The sequence below is a fragment of the Mixophyes fleayi genome, chromosome 4 (genome assembly GCF_038048845.1).
Source record: "Mixophyes fleayi isolate aMixFle1 chromosome 4, aMixFle1.hap1, whole genome shotgun sequence".
Lineage (NCBI taxonomy): Eukaryota > Metazoa > Chordata > Amphibia > Anura > Limnodynastidae > Mixophyes > Mixophyes fleayi.
The window spans coordinates 40,479,103-40,498,270 of NC_134405.1; the positions used below are offsets into that span (position 1 = coordinate 40,479,103).

The following is a 19,168-nucleotide window of genomic DNA, read 5'->3' on the forward strand; positions in this document are numbered from 1 at the left end:
TGGTTTATTTGTGTACGTGCACTTAAGTAATAGCATAAGTACTAGTGTAGTAATAGTGCAATGATACTATGCAGGGAGGTGGAGTATTGGCAAATACCTATCTACATACATAGATGACCTGGTCACTCTGTCCTTGCAAGGTATTAGAAATTGGCAAAAAGCAGTGTAGATCCTAGAATCACATCTACAGTATGTTAGCATTAGGAAGGTTAATGTACAGCCATATATGACACAGGGGAAAAACGCCCATTCTGGATACAACCACAGCGCCCCACATTACACTGTGCAGGAGGAGAGCTCCCATCCCAGAATCACACACACACACACACACACTGCCCCACATTACACGGTGCAGGAAGAGCGCTCCCATCCCAGTATCACACACACACACACACACACACAGTGCAGGAGGAGAGCTCCCATCCCAGAATCTCACACACACAATGCCCCACATTACACGGTGCAGGAAGAGAGCTCCCATCCCAGTAACACACACACACACACACACACACAGTGCCCCACATTACACTGTGCAGGAGGAGAGCTCCCATCCCAGTATCACACACACACACAGCACCCACATTACACGGTGCAGGAAGAGCGCTCCCATCCCAGTATCACTCACACACACACACACACACACACACACACATTACACTGTGCAGGAGTAGAGCTCCCACCCCAGAATCACTCACACACACACACACACACACAGTGCCCTACATTACACTGTGCAGGAGGAGAGCTCCCACCCCAGAATCACACTGTGCAGGAGGAGAGCTCCCACCCCAGAATCACACTGTGCAGGAGGAGAGCTCCCACCCCAGAATCACACACACACACACACACACACACACACACACAGTGCCCCACATTACACTGTGCAGGAGGAGAGCTCCCATCCCAGAATCACACACACAGCACCCCACATTACACTGTGCAGGAGGAGAGCTCCCACCCCAGAATCACACTGTGCAGGAGGAGAGCTCCCATCCCAGTATCACACACACACACACACACACACACACAGTGCCCCACATTACACTGTGCAGGAGGAGAGCTCCCATCCCAGTATCACACACACACACACACACACACACACACAGCGCCCCACATTACACGGTGCAGGAGGAGAGCTCTCATCCCAGTATCACACACACAGCACCCCACATTACACTGTGCAGGAAGAGAGCTCCCATCCCAGTATCACACACACACACACTGCCCCACATTACACTGTGCAGGAGGAGAGCTCCCATCCCAGAATCACACACACACACACACATTACACGGTGCAGGAGGAGAGCTCCCACCCCAGAATCACACACACAGCGCCCCACATTACACTGTGCAGGAAGAGAGCTCCCATCCCAGTATCACACACACACACACACACAGCACCCACATTACACTGAGCAGGAAGAGAGCTCTCATCCCAGAATCACACACACAGTGCCCCACATTACACGGTGCAGGAGGAGAGCTCCCATCCCAGAATCACACACACACACATTACACGGTGCAGGAGGAGAGCTCCCACCCCAGAATCACACACACAGCACCCCACATTACACTGTGCAGGAGGAGAGCTCCCATCCCAGAATCACACACACACACAGCGCCCCACATTACACTGTGCAGGAGGAGAGCTCCCATCCCAGAATCACACACACACACACACACACACACACACAGCGCCCCACATTACACTGTGCAGGAGAGCTCTCATCCCAGAACCACACACAGCACCCCACATTACACTGTGCAGGAGGAGAGCTCCCATCCCAGTATCACACACACACACACACACACACACACACACACACACACTGCCCCACATTACACGGTGCAGGAGGAGAGCTCTCATCCCAGAACCACACACAGCACCCCACATTACACTGTGCAGGAGAGCTCCCATCCCAGAATCACACACACACAGTGCCCCACATTACACTGTGCAGGAGGAGAGCTCCCACCCCAGAATCACACTGTGCAAAAGGAGAGCTCACATCCCAGAATCACACAGACAGCACCCTGCATTACACTGTGCAGGAGGAGAGCTCCCACCCCAGAATCACACTGTGCAGGAGGAGAGCTCCCATCCCAGTATCTCTCACACACACACACACACAGTGCCCCACATTACACTGTGCAGGAGGAGAGCTCTCATCCCAGAATCACACACAGCACCCCACATTACACTGTGCAGGAGGAGAGCTCCCATCCCAGTATCACACACACACAGTGCCCCACATTACACAGTGCAGGAGAGCTCTCATCCCAGTACCACACACAGCACCCCACATTACACTGAGCAGGAGAGCTCTCATCCCAGAACCACACACACACACAGCGCCCCACATTACACTGTGCAGGAGAGCTCTCATCCCAGAACCACACACAGCACCCCACATTACACTGTGCAGGAGAGCTCCCATCCCAGAATCTCACACACACACACACACACACACACACACACACACACACACACAGCACCCACATTACACTGTGCAGGGGGAGAGCTCCGACCCCAGAATCACACACACACACACACAGCACCCACATTACACTGTGCAGGGGGAGAGCTCCCACCCCAGAATCACACACACACAGTGCCCCACATTACACTGTGCAGAAGGAGAGCTCCCACCCCAGAATCACACTGTGCAAAAGGAGAGCTCCCACCCCAAAATCACACACACAGTGCCCCACATTACACTGTGCAGGAGAGCTCGCATCCCAGAATCACACTGTGCAGGAGGAGAGCTCCCATCCCAGATTCTCACACACACACACACACACACACACACACACACACACACACACACACACACACACACACACACACACACAGCACCCACATTACACTGTGCAGGAGGAGAGCTCCCATCCCAGAATCACACACACACAGCGCCCCACATTACACTGTGCAGGAGGAGAGCTCCCATCCCAGTATCACACACACAGCACCCACATTACACTGTGCAGGAGGAGAGCTCCCATCCCAGTATCACACACACAGCACCCACATTACACTGTGCAGGAGGAGAGCTCCCATCCCAGTATCACACACACAGTGCCCCACATTACACTGTGCAGGAGGAGAGCTCCCATCCCAGTATCACACACACAGCACCCACATTACACTGTGCAGGAGGAGAGCTCCCACCCCAGTATCACACACACAGTGCCCCACATTACACTGTGCAGGAGGAGAGCTCCCATCCCAGTATCACACACACACATTACACTGAGCAGGAAGAGAGCTCTCATCCCAGAATCACACACACAGTGCCCCACATTACACGGTGCAGGAGGAGAGCTCCCATCCCAGAATCACACACACACACACACACACATTACACGGTGCAGGAGGAGAGCTCCCACCCCAGAATCACACACACAGCACCCCACATTACACTGTGCAGGAGGAGAGCTCCCATCCCAGAATCACACACACACACAGCGCCCCACATTACACTGTGCAGGAGGAGAGCTCCCATCCCAGAATCACACACACACACACACACACACAGCGCCCCACATTACACTGTGCAGGAGAGCTCTCATCCCAGAACCACACACAGCACCCCACATTACACTGTGCAGGAGGAGAGCTCCCATCCCAGTATCACACACACACACACACACTGCCCCACATTACACGGTGCAGGAGGAGAGCTCTCATCCCAGAACCACACACAGCACCCCACATTACACTGTGCAGGAGAGCTCCCATCCCAGAATCACACACACACAGTGCCCCACATTACACTGTGCAGGAGGAGAGCTCCCACCCCAGAATCACACTGTGCAAAAGGAGAGCTCACATCCCAGAATCACACAGACAGCACCCTGCATTACACTGTGCAGGAGGAGAGCTCCCACCCCAGAATCACACTGTGCAGGAGGAGAGCTCCCATCCCAGTATCTCTCACACACACACACACACACAGTGCCCCACATTACACTGTGCAGGAGGAGAGCTCTCATCCCAGAATCACACACAGCACCCCACATTACACTGTGCAGGAGGAGAGCTCCCATCCCAGTATCACACACACACAGTGCCCCACATTACACAGTGCAGGAGAGCTCTCATCCCAGTACCACACACAGCACCCCACATTACACTGTGCAGGAGAGCTCTCATCCCAGAACCACACACAGCACCCCACATTACACTGTGCAGGAGGAGAGCTCCCATCCCAGAATCACACACACACAGCGCCCCACATTACACTGTGCAGGAGAGCTCTCATCCCAGAACCACACACAGCACCCCACATTACACTGTGCAGGAGAGCTCCCATCCCAGAATCTCACACACACACACACACACACACACACACACACACACACACACACACACACAGCACCCACATTACACTGTGCAGGGGGAGAGCTCCGACCCCAGAATCACACACACAGCACCCACATTACACTGTGGAGGGGGAGAGCTCCCACCCCAGAATCACACACACACAGTGCCCCACATTACACTGTGCAGAAGGAGAGCTCCCACCCCAGAATCACACTGTGCAAAAGGAGAGCTCCCACCCCAAAATCACACACACAGTGCCCCACATTACACTGTGCAGGAGAGCTCCCATCCCAGAATCACACTGTGCAGGAGGAGAGCTCCCATCCCAGATTCTCACACACACACACACACACACACACACACCACATTACACTGTGCAGGAGGAGAGCTCCCATCCCAGAATCACACACACAGCGCCCCACATTACACTGTGCAGGAGGAGAGCTCCCATCCCAGTATCACACACACAGCACCCACATTACACTGTGCAGGAGGAGAGCTCCCATCCCAGAATCACACACACAGCACCCACATTACACTGTGCAGGAGGAGAGCTCCCATCCCAGTATCACACACACAGTGCCCCACATTACACTGTGCAGGAGGAGAGCTCCCATCCCAGTATCACACACACAGCACCCACATTACACTGTGCAGGAGGAGAGCTCCCACCCCAGTATCACACACACAGTGCCCCACATTACACTGTGCAGGAGGAGAGCTCCCATCCCAGTATCACACACACACACACACACACACACACAGCACCCACATTACACTGTGCAGGAGGAGAGCTCTCATCCCAGAATCACACACACAGCGCCCCACATTACACTGTGCAGGAGGAGAGCTCCCACCCCAGAATCACACACATACACAGCACCCACATTACACTGTGCAGGAGGAGAGCTCCCATCCCAGTATCACACACATACACAGCACCCACATTACACTGTGCAGGAGGAGAGCTCTCATCCCAGAATCACACACACACACACACACACACACACACACACACACACACACACACACACACACACACACACACACTACACTGTGCAGGAGGAGAGCTTCCATCCCAGTATCACACACACACAGCACCCACATTACACAGGTGGAGAGCACCACCAATACCAGATACACAAAGTCTAATAGTTGTTGGTCTTATTTCTCCTCTGTTCTCTGTACTATAGTAGGTAATAAAGTGACTTCAGGGCCAACCAAACATAGATCACCTCAAAGAAATGCGGGTATATCAAAACATTTTAATACCTAAAATATTAACTGAACATGTACCACTCTCAGATATTCATTTGGAAAGATTTAACAAAACTTATATTTTTGACATTTTACTGGTGTGTGTTAAGTGTAAGTGCAGTCCTTTACAGAACTGCTGTATGCAATGGTCTTACGTACCAGAAGTCTGTTCTGTACAAGGGAATACGTTTTCCCCACATCATGTCCTTGTCTAATACATTTAGCTGTAATAAATTCACTGGCAGCTGTCACATAAAGCATATATGTCATGTCAGTGTTAGGCTGTATACACTGAAAAGCAGCAGGGATATCCAGGGTGACGCCCACTAGGGACCAGGATCATCACTACATCCAATCATGAAGTACTGTCTCTTATGGACCTGGGCTTATTCTCACGAATACTGGGTCAGGATTCCGCTGGAGCCGCCTAGAACGCTTTATGTCAGGCCTGTCCAACCTGCGGCCCTCCAGATGTTGTGAAACTACAAGCCCCAGCATGCTTTGCCAGTAGACAACCTGTTGATAGCTGGAAGGGCATGCCGGGACTTGTAGTTTCACAACATCTGGAGGGCCACAGGTTGGACAGGCCTGCTTTATGTTATCAACCTCTATGTCTTGTGCACGTCCTCCTGTCTGACAAATTAAACGGACACATTGGTGGGAAATGCAAATAGACACTGAAATACAGAATTATTTTACAATCAACCTCCTCATGCTAATTTGGGATGCCCATAAAGTAGTGATCCAGGACACAGCCTATGCTAAGAAAGTTAGGTTGGAGAAACCTCTTGAAACCTTCAAAACAGTCACTCAGCTTAAAAATCCATAAATCCACAGGCTCTGAGGTCAATGGGCTGATTTGGGACTTCTGTTTTGATCCAAAGCAGACCTTAAAAGACAATATTTGACCTATTATAAGAACGGGATCAGTGGACATGTTGTTGGTATCCAGACTAAGGTCAAGGCTCTCACAAAACAATATTTTCACAATGAAATACAACTCTGATACAGTTATACATGATCCTACCCAAATTACAGAGGCGTTCATGTAAAGTCTAAAATATCACACATGCCGCAAATTCTTTCTCCCCTATTGTAGAAGTGAAGCAGAACTTCATATGCGAATACAACCTGCTCAGACTAACTTCTGGTGCATTTGAGGAGTTGGGTGAGGAAGATACAGAGCAGGAAATCTCAGTAATCATGAACAACTTTAGAGCGAACAAGGCTCCAATGCCAGGAAACAAATATTAATATGTTCAATTTGTTTCTCTCGTCTCATCTTGTTGGTGTTCACTATCGAATCTACAAGAATGGTGGAGATAGCAGATACGTATAAACGTGCCCACTAGTGGGCCATCTCACTGCTTAACACTTATTAAGGTTTATGCTTGAACATGGTCCAGTCTCAATTAATACATAATGGAGGTCAAAGATTCACTGCCTTATTCACTCCATCAGAAAGCATTTGATCGGATGTCCCTCTATTACGCAAACCATTAAGAAGTTTGGGCTTGCTGCAAGGATCCAATGTCTGTACTCATCTCCATCGGCCACAGTCAACAGTGTCTTAACCTGGGCAATGTGTGTCCCATTTTCTATCTTAGCTTGAAGACGGCATGAGGAAGGTTATATGATGGAATCTGATCAATGCGCCCCTCTGGCCTTCTTGCAGGTAAAATACAGCCTCCCACCTGTTAATCCCATTGCATACCTGCAAGTGAAACACTTTGTAATTCCCTTCCCAAGCCTAATATAACAAGGACCCTGACCCTGTTGAAGTCTTTGTGTGCACAACCTCTGTGCTTCAACACCTATTGGTGAATGTTAAGCTGGTAGCTATCTGGAAGCAGATTAGCTGACTTGGGCAACCCACCGGAAGAAAACGCATGGTCTGTTATGAGGGGAATGGTCTATACAATCCAAATCTCTTTCTTTATTAAGAAGAATTCCTACAAAAGGATATTATAGGTTATACTTGGTTCACGCTAGATTAAGGAGAATCTATGGTGCTCCCTCTACTCAATGCTGAAGGGGTTGTGGAGAGAGGATCCTTCAATCACATCTGGGGGTAAATGTATCAAGCTGAGAGTTTTCCGGCTGGTTTGAACAACCAATCAGATTCTAGCTATCATTTATTTAGAACATTCTACAAAATGACATAGAATCTGATTGGTTGCTATAGGCAACATCTCCACTTTTCAAACCCGCCGGAAAACTCTCAGCTTGATACATTTACCCCCCTGGTGGTTTTGACCAACGATAGCCTGGTTTTGGGACTGCATTTCTAACCTTATTAATCATATTATAAAAGTTCCAATGTCTCGGCTCCCCACTAGATGGATTAATGATCTTTCTGAAAAACTCTCCATGCAAATTCTAAACATGGCTAGATGCTCTGGAAATACACAAATGTCCACTCCTGGCAGCAGCTCTGTAACAAAATTTGGGACTTCACAACTATGGAGAAAACCCCTGCACACTTAAACAACAAATTCCACAAATACACTCCAAACTGGTGCGATCGATTCCTTTAATAACAGGTGCCCCCCTCCCTGGGCGTTTCAGACCTTCTTATGTTAGTAATATAGAAGTATTAATCTTTTGAGCAGAGCTTCTCCACACACATAACTTCGCCTCATCGCTTTGTTTCCACTCTACAGAGTCGAGACAGTCAGGTGTTCCAGCCTCAATATATAGGTCAGTGTAGGACCTGCATACAATGATATACCCTTGATGCTGGGATGCAGGCTTAAATGTTTTGATCAAAATATGAGCCAATTCCTCATGTTTTCATTTTGCTAGATACACACATATATATGCAGTGCTGAGGACAAGTACCAACAACGTCTTTGTTTTGATACACTTTTCTGAAATTGTTCGGAATACTTACGCCCACCACAATGTAGCTCCGATTTCACCTTGTATACTGGGCAATTATTATTATATTTCATTTGAAGACATAATTAAAGATCTTTAAAACAAAACAAAAAACAAAACAAAACCCCATTGGAGAAGTAGAGGGAGGGTTATATAGTTTCCATCAGGAAATTAGATTCAGATACAGGTCATACTGCAGCGGATGTGAAACACATGGATAGGAGTTTACATAACACGTCAGTCAGTTTTGTCACATTGTCTCTATTTTAATTAAAAAAAACAAAAACACTTTTACATCAAAAGTGGTAACAGATCGTTGCTACTTGGGTTCAAATACACCTCCAAAATGAAGTTTCTTTTAATTATGTACAATATAGTGTAATTCAGTTTACATATTAACACTTCAGATCAGCACAGGTCTACATAATTACAAAAGGATGGAAGATAAAAAAAATAAATCTCAAATTATACTATAATATTATACGGTGGATTCTTGGTCATGAAATAAGTTTGTTTCACATTAACCCTCTACTCATAGGAAAGGGGAAAATAAACATTAAGGCAGCTATCCCTACTTCCGTGCTACATTACCAACACAGTATGCCAAGGTTTGATGTCTGGCAGAGTCTAGAACAGAGGTAACCAACCGGTAGCTCTTCAGCAGATGTAGTACTACAAATGTCAGCATGTTATCATAACACCGACAAAGGTCCTAGGTCAGGTATCTGTCTTCTTACATTAGTAACACAACTGATCAGATTAACACTCTATTAAGCTAATCCACTGCAAGCAGTTCCGTATGTAACATTAAGGTTCTCATGTAATAGAAGCTCGTAATTATACATTTCATGTAGTTTCCTATACTCCCCTATCCATGGTGCGCACCATGGGGACCACCTTGTGGCAGACCTAGGGTACTGCACATGCTGCAAATAATAGGGTAAATCATCTTGATATAAAGATAAGTATATGTCTCTTTAACCATGGGAATTGGTATAATTGAAAGATCTTTCTAATGAGATGTGCACTGTAACAGTAGAGTAAATATAAAGCCCAGAATACAAGGCCTGTGCTTATTCTTTAATAAAACAGTATTGAAGTACAACAGACAATGGTGTGGTCAATGGAAACAGACGTTTAACCTAAAATAAGTTGTGCCAATCAGCAAAATGACATCTTATAATTATAACAGATGTATATATGCAACCCCTACACCCAGACAGAAGTCCACCCTCCACCTCCCCATGGTCAAACTCATATCTCAATGCCCTTTAGGCCAATAACATCACTGCATAATATATGCACACACATCTGATCTTTTATATAAAGCAACTCGCCTCTCAGTTTAGCCACGCTCTCGTGCAATCTTCTACATAAGGATCACATTGTATAGAATGTAAGCTTCCATCGTCCAGTGATAATTCGGTTGCTCATCCTTTACACCCATTCATGATCAGAGGCGTTATCACCCAGAAAGCGGCTCACACAGACTTCCCCCCCCCCCCAATCATGATCATTTACAGAAACTAGATTTTCATAATCATTAATGATTGCAATCCTGTCCAGACGTCCTTTTGCAGCATAACATTACATATATTTGGCAACGTTTCAGCATCACGGTGACCCTCAGACTTAAGCACATGCTCCACTTTCCCCAGCAGGTGGATACACAACTAAGGGGCCATAAAAACTATGCTCTGGTACTGACCAGGAGCAGTCAGTAAAGTATACGCAAGGAACTCCACACAATACAATTTTGAGTGTTAGGTGAAATTATCCGTTTAGGTTAAAAAATACTGATTACTTTGGATCCAGCAGGTCCTAAGCACCCAGAAACTTTCTCCTATCCTAGCCCATGCTAAGGCACCTCCTTTTTCGTTTAACCCGTTGTCAATGCTCCTCCCCTATGGTCATGTTCTTTAAATGAATAGGATTTTTACAGAGGGGGTGTCCACACAATTCCCTGTTAGAAATAGGCAGAAGGCAGAGGTAATGCAGGCTTCACTGAACCATTACAGGTATTTCCAAGAATAAGGAAAATGGTGCTTATAAGGAGATAACGTCTCCCCCTTTAACGAAGGCTAAACTATCCGCTAATATTCTATACGGTTGTATAGTGGAGAACAATGCCTAGAGAGCAGCTGAACGCACTACTAGATATTTCTATATATCAAATGCTATTATTTAACTAAATTATATATAAAACCAAAAAAATGTTTTTGTCCTATATGCGGTCAATTCTTTGCAGTCACAATATAGGGAGGTGAAATTATCTGTACTACCTTATTAATTATTGATTTAGAGAGGTTTGGAGATGCACAGGGGCATAGCTGGTGAAATCACTACCTGCGTCAATGGAAATAGACTATTTTCTTATGAATTAGGCTTTATATCCCATATAAGCAGCTTAAAGTCCTGACATTGCTTAATTGTACTTCCTAATCACGCTTCGTATAGCAGAAGATTGTAGGGTCTCTCTTTCAGATAAGAAATGCCTCATATCACGTGGACGTCTGCCTTCGCTACCGCATCTCTTACGCACACGAGGGCGCTACTTCTATGTAGTATTCACACATTAAAAACGTTTCAGAGTGATGAGAAGACAATGTCGGCAACCGTCTAAAATAGGTTTTCCAACCAGAGTAGCAGGAACTTGTTTTGGAAACATCTTGACGTTTCCATACATACGTTGCTGGGTGCTGGTTAAAAAGAACCCACATACAAAGAAATAGGTATATAAATAAATCATTTGAGAATTTATCATTGACAAAAATGTTAAAAATAAAATAAAAAACAAAAAAAAAACCCTTTTAAATTAAGTTAACTGAACAAATGTGTCCCTTTATAAACAGCTATTAGCAGCTGAGGTCCGATATAGATATTGAAGATCCCACAGATGCAGGTAGAGGGCGCTGTGGACTTTTCCATCGTTGGATCAGGAGCGGTGAGAATTGTAGACCGAGATTCAGAGGTGCAAAATTTGTTAGATCGCTTTCCTCCAAGGAGACGGACGCCTGCTACTGGTTGGCTGCTTCGCAGGCGTCGATCCAGTCGCTGTAAACATCCACCGGCTCTGAAAGATCTGAGATATGGGAGTTAAGGGGAAACGGACTTGGGAGTGTGAAGGAGAGCGTGTTGTAAGATAAGCATTTGTTAACAAACTGCAGCGCTTCAAAGAGCATAATCCACAGCTTCTGACAACTTCTTGAGACTCTGATAAGGCCTCTTTCGCGAGTCTAAGCGTTCCGCATTGCTGTACTGAGAGTGACAGTCTGGCAATGAATCAGAATGCAGCAGATTCATTTCGATTGGGTCCCGGACTACCACCAGTGCCTCAACACTGCAATATGGCCAAACGGTGATCTCTCGTGGCCGGCTAGAGCAGTCTGAGACCACAAACACTCTACTAGCGGTCATCTACATTCATCTAATGATCACAATTACCAACGTGGTATAGTCACCCAATTTATTTGGATCAGGCTTATCTGGCAATGCTGAGTTTTAGGGACAAGCGCTGTGATAGTGCAGAGTGATCAGCATAAGAAGCAGGATTTTCATGTCATCAGTCTAGTATTGGGTGGAGATCACTACGTATGTTCTCCATAAACAGTAAGAAGACTTCCATCCACATCCCAACATCACATATATTCATTATACAAGTCACACTGGGCAAATAACAGGGTCCCTTCTCTCGAATACCCTCCGAAGCGCTAAAAACGGAAATAGACAGGAAAGAACTGTGGGCCTCATTATTGTAGTAACAGTGTCTGACATTTAAATAAGGCCATTTGTAAAATGACCTAGATATCATTGATAAAAAAAAAAAAAGCGAAAATAAATTAAAGGCAAGCAAGGTTAGTATTCAAGCAGGGGTAACGCAATCTGCCCTGACATATGGATCAGATCATCAAGGACCCAGACCTCTCTCTGAAACAGCCACCTGCCCTGCAGACATCTAAAGCGTTCACCACGAATGGGACAGCCTCACTAAGTCCTGCAGCTTGGGAACGCAATGGTCACGGGAACTCCCCCCAAACATTATACTAGTCACGGGGAGGAAGCGACGCAGGTGGAAGGAGTGGATTCAGGTGTACAGATAACAAGTGAAAGGATACAAGTTATTGGCGTTTGAAATTCTTCCAGACAAACGGTGCACGAGATGACCCCCGTGTTTCGAGCTCTGTCCCTGTAGGAAGAAGCAAAGAGGAACAGATCAAAAACAGCCACCACTTACTGGTAGCAGACATTCTGGTCTTGTGCAAGGTAACAAGGTATAAATCTCTCATTACAGCAAGTTCTACTGACGGGACAGTTAGGGAAATACGTGGTTTGTGTAATAATAAAGTCCGGAGGGTGAAGAAGTTAATTGTGTCTAGTTGTAACTAGTGCTCTTCACAAAACATTGACAGCTGTAGGGAAATATCCATAATATATCATTTAACATCTTTGTGAACGAGCCAACATGCTGACTCCACTTTCTTCTGCAAGTTCTTTTCTAATTTAATTATATTTTATTAATGATGACCCCGGTACATTAGAGGAATAGTCACAAGTAACGACTAAACTTCAATGACAAAAACGCAAACTCATGCACATGGGTCGCAAAAATCAAAAGGATTCATATAATATAAACACAAAGAGGTGGTAGAGGGTAATATGTCAGGGGAGTTTAAACACTGTTGAGATAGGCATAAGACTATCAAATTTTAATGGGAAAAAGAAAATAATAGGGGCTGATGTTTATAGGAATAAAAATAGGCAGACTCAATAGGCCCGGTGATACTCATCTGCGTGAAATTCTATTTTTTCATGAAAAATCTAAAAATGTATAAAGAGAAAAGATCTATAAAAAGATTTGTCTTTTTCTTATCGTATCCTCCCATGTTGGGGTGAATTTCTCCAAATTTTACAGGTCTGGATGTTTATACTTGCAATAATTCTAATGTCAATATATAAGCTACTTAGTCTCAGATACGTACTAGTGCTGCGTTTGGAGGTGTTGAAAATGGCTCAGGAAAACCTGTATGTGTTTCTAGTTCATTTGAGCCAGTTTAAAGAAACAGTCAAATGTAACAGCTGTAATTCAGAGCAGTTTAGGTTAAATCCATTATCTGTGACACAACAAACCACAATACCATCTGGCAGTCCAGACCGACATTAAGATTCCAAGCACCTACAGCAGCCACGATGGTTTCCGAATGACCTACTATAAGCTACACACATCAGTCCGACCTTTTCAGAGACTACCACTGACAGACATTTGGAGGGCTGCTCCAGCAACTCTAGATAAAGTCCATATTAGACTTAGGGTATGACCTTTGCTCCCCCTCCCTCGCTCTCCAACACAACTGGCAAGTATAGTCAGAAACATGATGCTGCACACAAAACAATTGTATGAACTTTAAGCTGCAGCTACCATCTACTCTACACATTTTACTGCGGTCACAGCCACGGATGAAAACTGAGCAGGAGGACAGGACTCTTGATCGTGGCATGCGAATGGCCATGCCCCTTCCACCGACATTTTAAAGTGGAGAACGAAACCGATTTGCAGATTCTGTATTATACAACCAGAGGGGCCTTGGGACAACTTACATTTTGACATCACAGGATTTTTCGTGGTTACAGAAGGGACATGTGAACTGGGTGTCCAAATTCCCAGTCATCTTCTTCTTGGGTGGGGGCTTTCTCTTTGACTTCCTGCGACCCATTTCCTCCTCTGGAACACAAATATACAGCAGAAATTTGTAAATTCTTAAACTGCATATAGAACCCTTTTCCAACAAAATGGAAACACAGATTCATTATTGTGAACTTTTTGAACAATCGAGAACGAGGGAGAACATATGATCTTTTGATTTGAACAGGATGCCTCCACCTTCTTCTCCTCTCTCTACTACCTGCCCACTGTACCCCATCCACTCAACAAATCAGTTATTCACATTCTACTGGGCTCATCCCAGCCTTAGTCAACATCTTTAATCTGCTCCTCTTCAGGGTCATCGTTACATGACTTTTCTGAACAAAATGATCTCTGATTACTGTCCCTCCTCAACTACCATGCCCCTCCAAGCTTACCAAGAATTACTTCATGAAACTTAATGGACCATGCTTCAGTCAGGCTTTCACTTCCAACACTCCAAAGACGGCACCAATAAAGGTAGTGAAGGATTCATCACTACTACATCTAAAGGCCGCCCTTGTACTAATGTTCCTGGATCTCTCTGCTGCATTTGACACTGTTGACTACTGACTCACTTTTCATTTAAACACTACACTCCCTCGATCTATCCCGGTTCCCATCCTACTTATCAAACACTGCTGCAGTGTTTCATTTCTGGAACCACCTTGTCACCGCCTCCTCTACCAGTCCTATGCCTTCTGCCCTTCCCTATCGATACCACTTCTCTTGGAAGATTAAGCTCATTTGGGTCTCAGCATCACCTGTGTGGATGATTCATAAATGCATCTAACCTATCTGGATCATTCACCATCTGTGTTGGCCTCCGTTACTCAATGTCTTTACCATTTCATCTTGGATGTCCTCTACTCAATCTCTCAAAAACTGAGCTAACCTTTCCATCAGTCAACGGATGCTATTTCCCCGATATCCCTATTTTGGTTGAAAACACAAAAATAAACCCTATGGCTGAAGCAAACAGTAAAATAGAATATTTTTGTAGTTTTGATTAGCGTGTTTCAGTGCTGGTAAGCACTTTTCTGATAAAAGGACCGAAATGTGTCCAGTCAAAACTGCTAACAGGTTTTAAAAGAGCTTAGAATTCCTATTTGGATTTGAGACTTCTGCTGCTATTCTGCGGCCTTTAATGACATTTCTATGGGACTGTTTGTTTCCAGGAGCAGAAGACAACTCTACCGAATTACAGTCAGACATTTGTTGGGACACTAATTTGAAGAGACCACATATCGCCACAACAGGCGTACTTGGATCACCTTCTGCGTCCGTGGGCTCATCACAGCTACCAACAGATACTTTCTACTAAAAGATTCTGAATACCATCTGCAGTTCCCCAATTATCTAATGTCACTGCAAAAACTCATGCACCTAATCTCCTGCATTGACCATTGTAATTCCATTCTTACCAGTGTTCCCCTAGACAGGCGCTGACCCTACAATCTATTCCAAATGCAGCGGCTAGATTAACATTCCTAACAAAACGCTCTATGGCTGTTCTGATCGGCTAGTGTATGTACTTCACAGACCACAATCTAAAATACTTTTACCTTACAAGTCTGTTAACAAAACAGCACCAAAATGCATCTCTTTACTTTTCATGTACATTGCTTGCTCCCATTCCTGGTCACCAGGCTTTTCGGGATGCCCCTTCTGTGAAATCCCTCTGAATAATTTCCCATAGCCTACAAACATTCCCTGAAAACTCCCCTCGTCAGGGAAATTTCCAAATCATCTACTTAACCTCATTCACACAAAACTTACATTTATTTTCTTGATATAGTCGGGCTACTAACTGGCCTCCAGATCAACACTGCTGTGTGACTATATAACACAGCCCCAACTAAGCAATTCTTCCCATTGCAATCTGACTGGACCAGTATGCAACCTATGGCATTTAGCAGTGTTCTCCCAGCACCTATTTCCCGGGTGCTACACCCGGCTGTTTTTACTTGTCACCCAGCTCTTGGAGCCCAACAGAGTCCTATTATAATAGAATAAAGCACCTGTTCTATTAGAACAGGCACTATGTGAGCACTACGGCCAGCAGTGTGTGTTAGACCACTGACCACCAGTCTGACCAGTCCTGGCAATAACCTTCAAAACGATTTAAAATTATTGCTAAGTATTACAACTGCCCCCACCCGGCTACTTCTCAAAGCCACTCGATTGGCAAAATTTTCTGGGGAGAACAAAGATTTAGCATCATGTATCAAACTCCTAGGGTCTGAGTCACTAAGGCATGCGTACGGAGCGTATTGTGCGGTTGTTCTCAACGGCACGTAAATCAGCTTTGCATACTCCCCGAGTCAGCAAGGAACAGATCTCAAGATACGTGTGGTGTTGACTACAGGTGTAGCTCCACTGTGCTGTATTAGACCAGACACTGCAGGATGCGTACAATACGTATGTGGAATATGAAAGCTCAAAAGAACGCACAGGAAAAAAAATAATCAATTAATGTTACCTTTCAATAATATGGTCATTTATGATCAGAAACGATTATATATATATATATATATATATATATATATATATATATGTTATAATTTTTTTTTCCCCGTTGATAAATATTAATGTCTACTGTACATAAAATACATTATTACAGTTGATTGCAGACACGTTACAGCATGCATACGATAATGACTCAGGACTTAGACTAGACCCTTAGCTGGTGTAAGAGATACGGCAGAAAAACAAGAAACTTTCACACACAGCTTCATTTCGATGTGGCTGCATTCGCTTGAATTTGGCCCGTCCACATTGTGCATCGAGTACGGGTTCCTTCCCCGTCCTGTTCACTCCCCGAAATCATAGACTGTCATAACGGTCATTTGCGTTGGCATACGCAGTGGACTTCCTCTTGTTGACGGCCGAGTGTTCTCGTTCTGGGCATGCGCGGAAGGGAATTGTGTACAATACGCACAAAAAACAGATACGTTCCATAATTACTCAGGCCCCTAGTCTCCAAAAAATTGTAAGTTTGTGCGCACATCCCTCTTACCTCTGTTGATACCCAGTTGTTTTATTACAGTGTTTGTTCCCAGCAGTAAGATGCTACAGAGTACACTGGTGCTATATAAATAAATCTTAATAGTGCAAGACATGGGTATGTCCTGTTATTGCAAACTCCTGGCAACAGATTACCAAACTGATTCATGATGTGATGGGCTGCCCTGTCCCTAGGAACATAAAGTGCGAGTGTCCTTGGTCTCAGGCAAGATGGACGTCTCTAGGCACATGCAAACCGAGCTACATGAGCTGCTATTTCTGGTCAAGATGACTAGGTCTCTTCGCAAGCCTTCTCAGTGCTCCTAGTAGTTCCAGATTCTTAACTCCATCCCATATAAAATCTTGATTTAGCTACCCTGCAATTACCCTGAGAAATTTCATTAGATTTGGCAAGCCTGGCTGTAAAGTCCCAAAATGTCTGCACCTTGCCTCTTTCAAATGACCATGATAAAGCAGTCTTCGTGCTCATGTCTAAACCTTACCCTATATTGTGCACCATAAACATTATACATGTATATAAAATTTGCATGCACAGCAATGCACTGCAGATTGAGAACATCTCAGTTAATATATTTACTGGTGTCAGGTATGCCTGGCTCAACTAACCAATTTGTGCCCAGTTATCTTGTATCTGCTTTGTAAAATTCAATACAAAAATATATATTCTGGGGGCTCTGGTGTTTTCCCACATTAGCCTGTCATGTTGTGATTGCAGTTTTGTCTGTAAGAGTTATCTAGAAGACAAAGCACAGACGTATAGTATGTTTTGCCATCAGGAATAGATCACTGGTTGCATCCTGAATATAAATGGTTGTGCTTATCTGGATGCTTATACCAGGTTCCGTTCAGGACCTCCGTGTGCTCATGTTATGCCAGATTCCCCCCCTCTTTAGAACTGTGTTTGCTTCCAATTGTAAAACACTGGCGCTGTATAAATAAAAGTTAAAAAATAAACGCAATAAATTGAATGTAATTAAACTAATTTCCGACAGATGCAAATTTTCCATTAGGTGTCTGTGGTTCACACCTTGCTCCTCCTTCACAGGCCACATCTACCACAGGCCCCTATAGAAAAGGCATTAATAATGCATTTATCAAAAAGACCCACATTCCAGCAGGAAGCACATTGATTTAATAAAAGCAATGCATCCCCTCCATAGGGATCTGATTACTAACTTTTATCCTGTTGCCAGCTGCATCCATTACCCTGCAGGCACATGGGCAGGCATCTGGCCAGATCACACAGCCTGACCCGAGTGTGGTATACATGATCAGAGCACAGACACAGGACAGATCAGCTCTACAGGTTACTGTACATACAGGCCCCTATGAGACCTGTGGAGGACACGTCACCTGTGAGCTCAGTGCAGCCAGGCACCATATGGCTGTGCAGGAGCTCTGCACTAAGGACTGGTCTGGGGGTCCTGTATAACCAGCACACACAGCAGATCAGTGCTGGGCCCAGCATAGGATGGATGTAAACAAGATGCATGGCTCACCACGTGGGGGGGAGATCAGACTGCCAGGGAGAAGGGGGATGCAGGGGTACATATCACATTATACATATATATTATATGGGAATATATACAGGAGTATGATGGTGGATAACTCCCTAATAATTACCGTTCTCTTCCCGCCTGCTGCTCCGGGTATTTCGTGTCTCCGCCCTCACCGCACGGTGATGGCTAGATCCCCTTCATGGAGAGGGCCCTCTGACGTCACCGGGTCATGTGACTGCTGCGGTCACATGGTGCACAGGGGGGGAGGAGGCTGCTGCTGCTGCTGCTTCGAATGTTCATCGAAGGGTCCTGCTGACATCACCGGGTCATGTGACTACTGCGGTCACATGGTACACAGTGGAGGAGGCTGTTGCTGCGATCGTTGCTGTGCAGCTACTACTGAAAGTAATAGAGAGTCAGAGGAGTGTGTGTTCTAAAGTAGAATCAGCAGTGTTCTAAAGTAGAATCAGCAGTGTTCTAATGTAGAATCAGCAGTGTTCT

General features: G+C 45.2%; 1 protein-coding gene across 1 annotated transcript; it reads right to left on the bottom strand.

Annotated features, from left to right (window-relative positions):
- Positions 1-9,528: 9,528 nt before the first annotated feature.
- On the bottom strand, positions 9,529-18,923 carry ELOF1 (elongation factor 1). The gene is made up of 4 exons (XM_075206711.1): positions 18,792-18,923; positions 14,057-14,180; positions 12,577-12,647; positions 9,529-11,543 (listed from the first exon to the last, which is right to left on the bottom strand). The coding sequence occupies exons 2-4, from the start codon at positions 14,170-14,172 to the stop codon at positions 11,479-11,481; spliced, it is 252 nt and encodes an 83-aa protein (XP_075062812.1). The 5' UTR covers positions 14,173-14,180; positions 18,792-18,923; the 3' UTR covers positions 9,529-11,478.
- Between the last annotated feature and the right edge of the window lie 245 nt (positions 18,924-19,168).

Excerpts from the sequence above, each read along its gene's own strand:
- ELOF1 (XM_075206711.1), bottom strand. The coding sequence starts at position 14,172 with ATGGGTCGCAGGAAGTCAAAGAGAAAGCCCCCACCCAAGAAGAAGATG. Across the intron at positions 12,648-14,056 it reads AAATCCTGTGATGTCAAAAT|GGACAGAGCTCGAAACACGG; the intron begins GTAAGTTGTCCC and ends TTCTTCCTACAG. Across the intron at positions 11,544-12,576 it reads ATTTCAAACGCCAATAACTT|ATCTTTCAGAGCCGGTGGAT; the intron begins GTATCCTTTCAC and ends CCCATATCTCAG.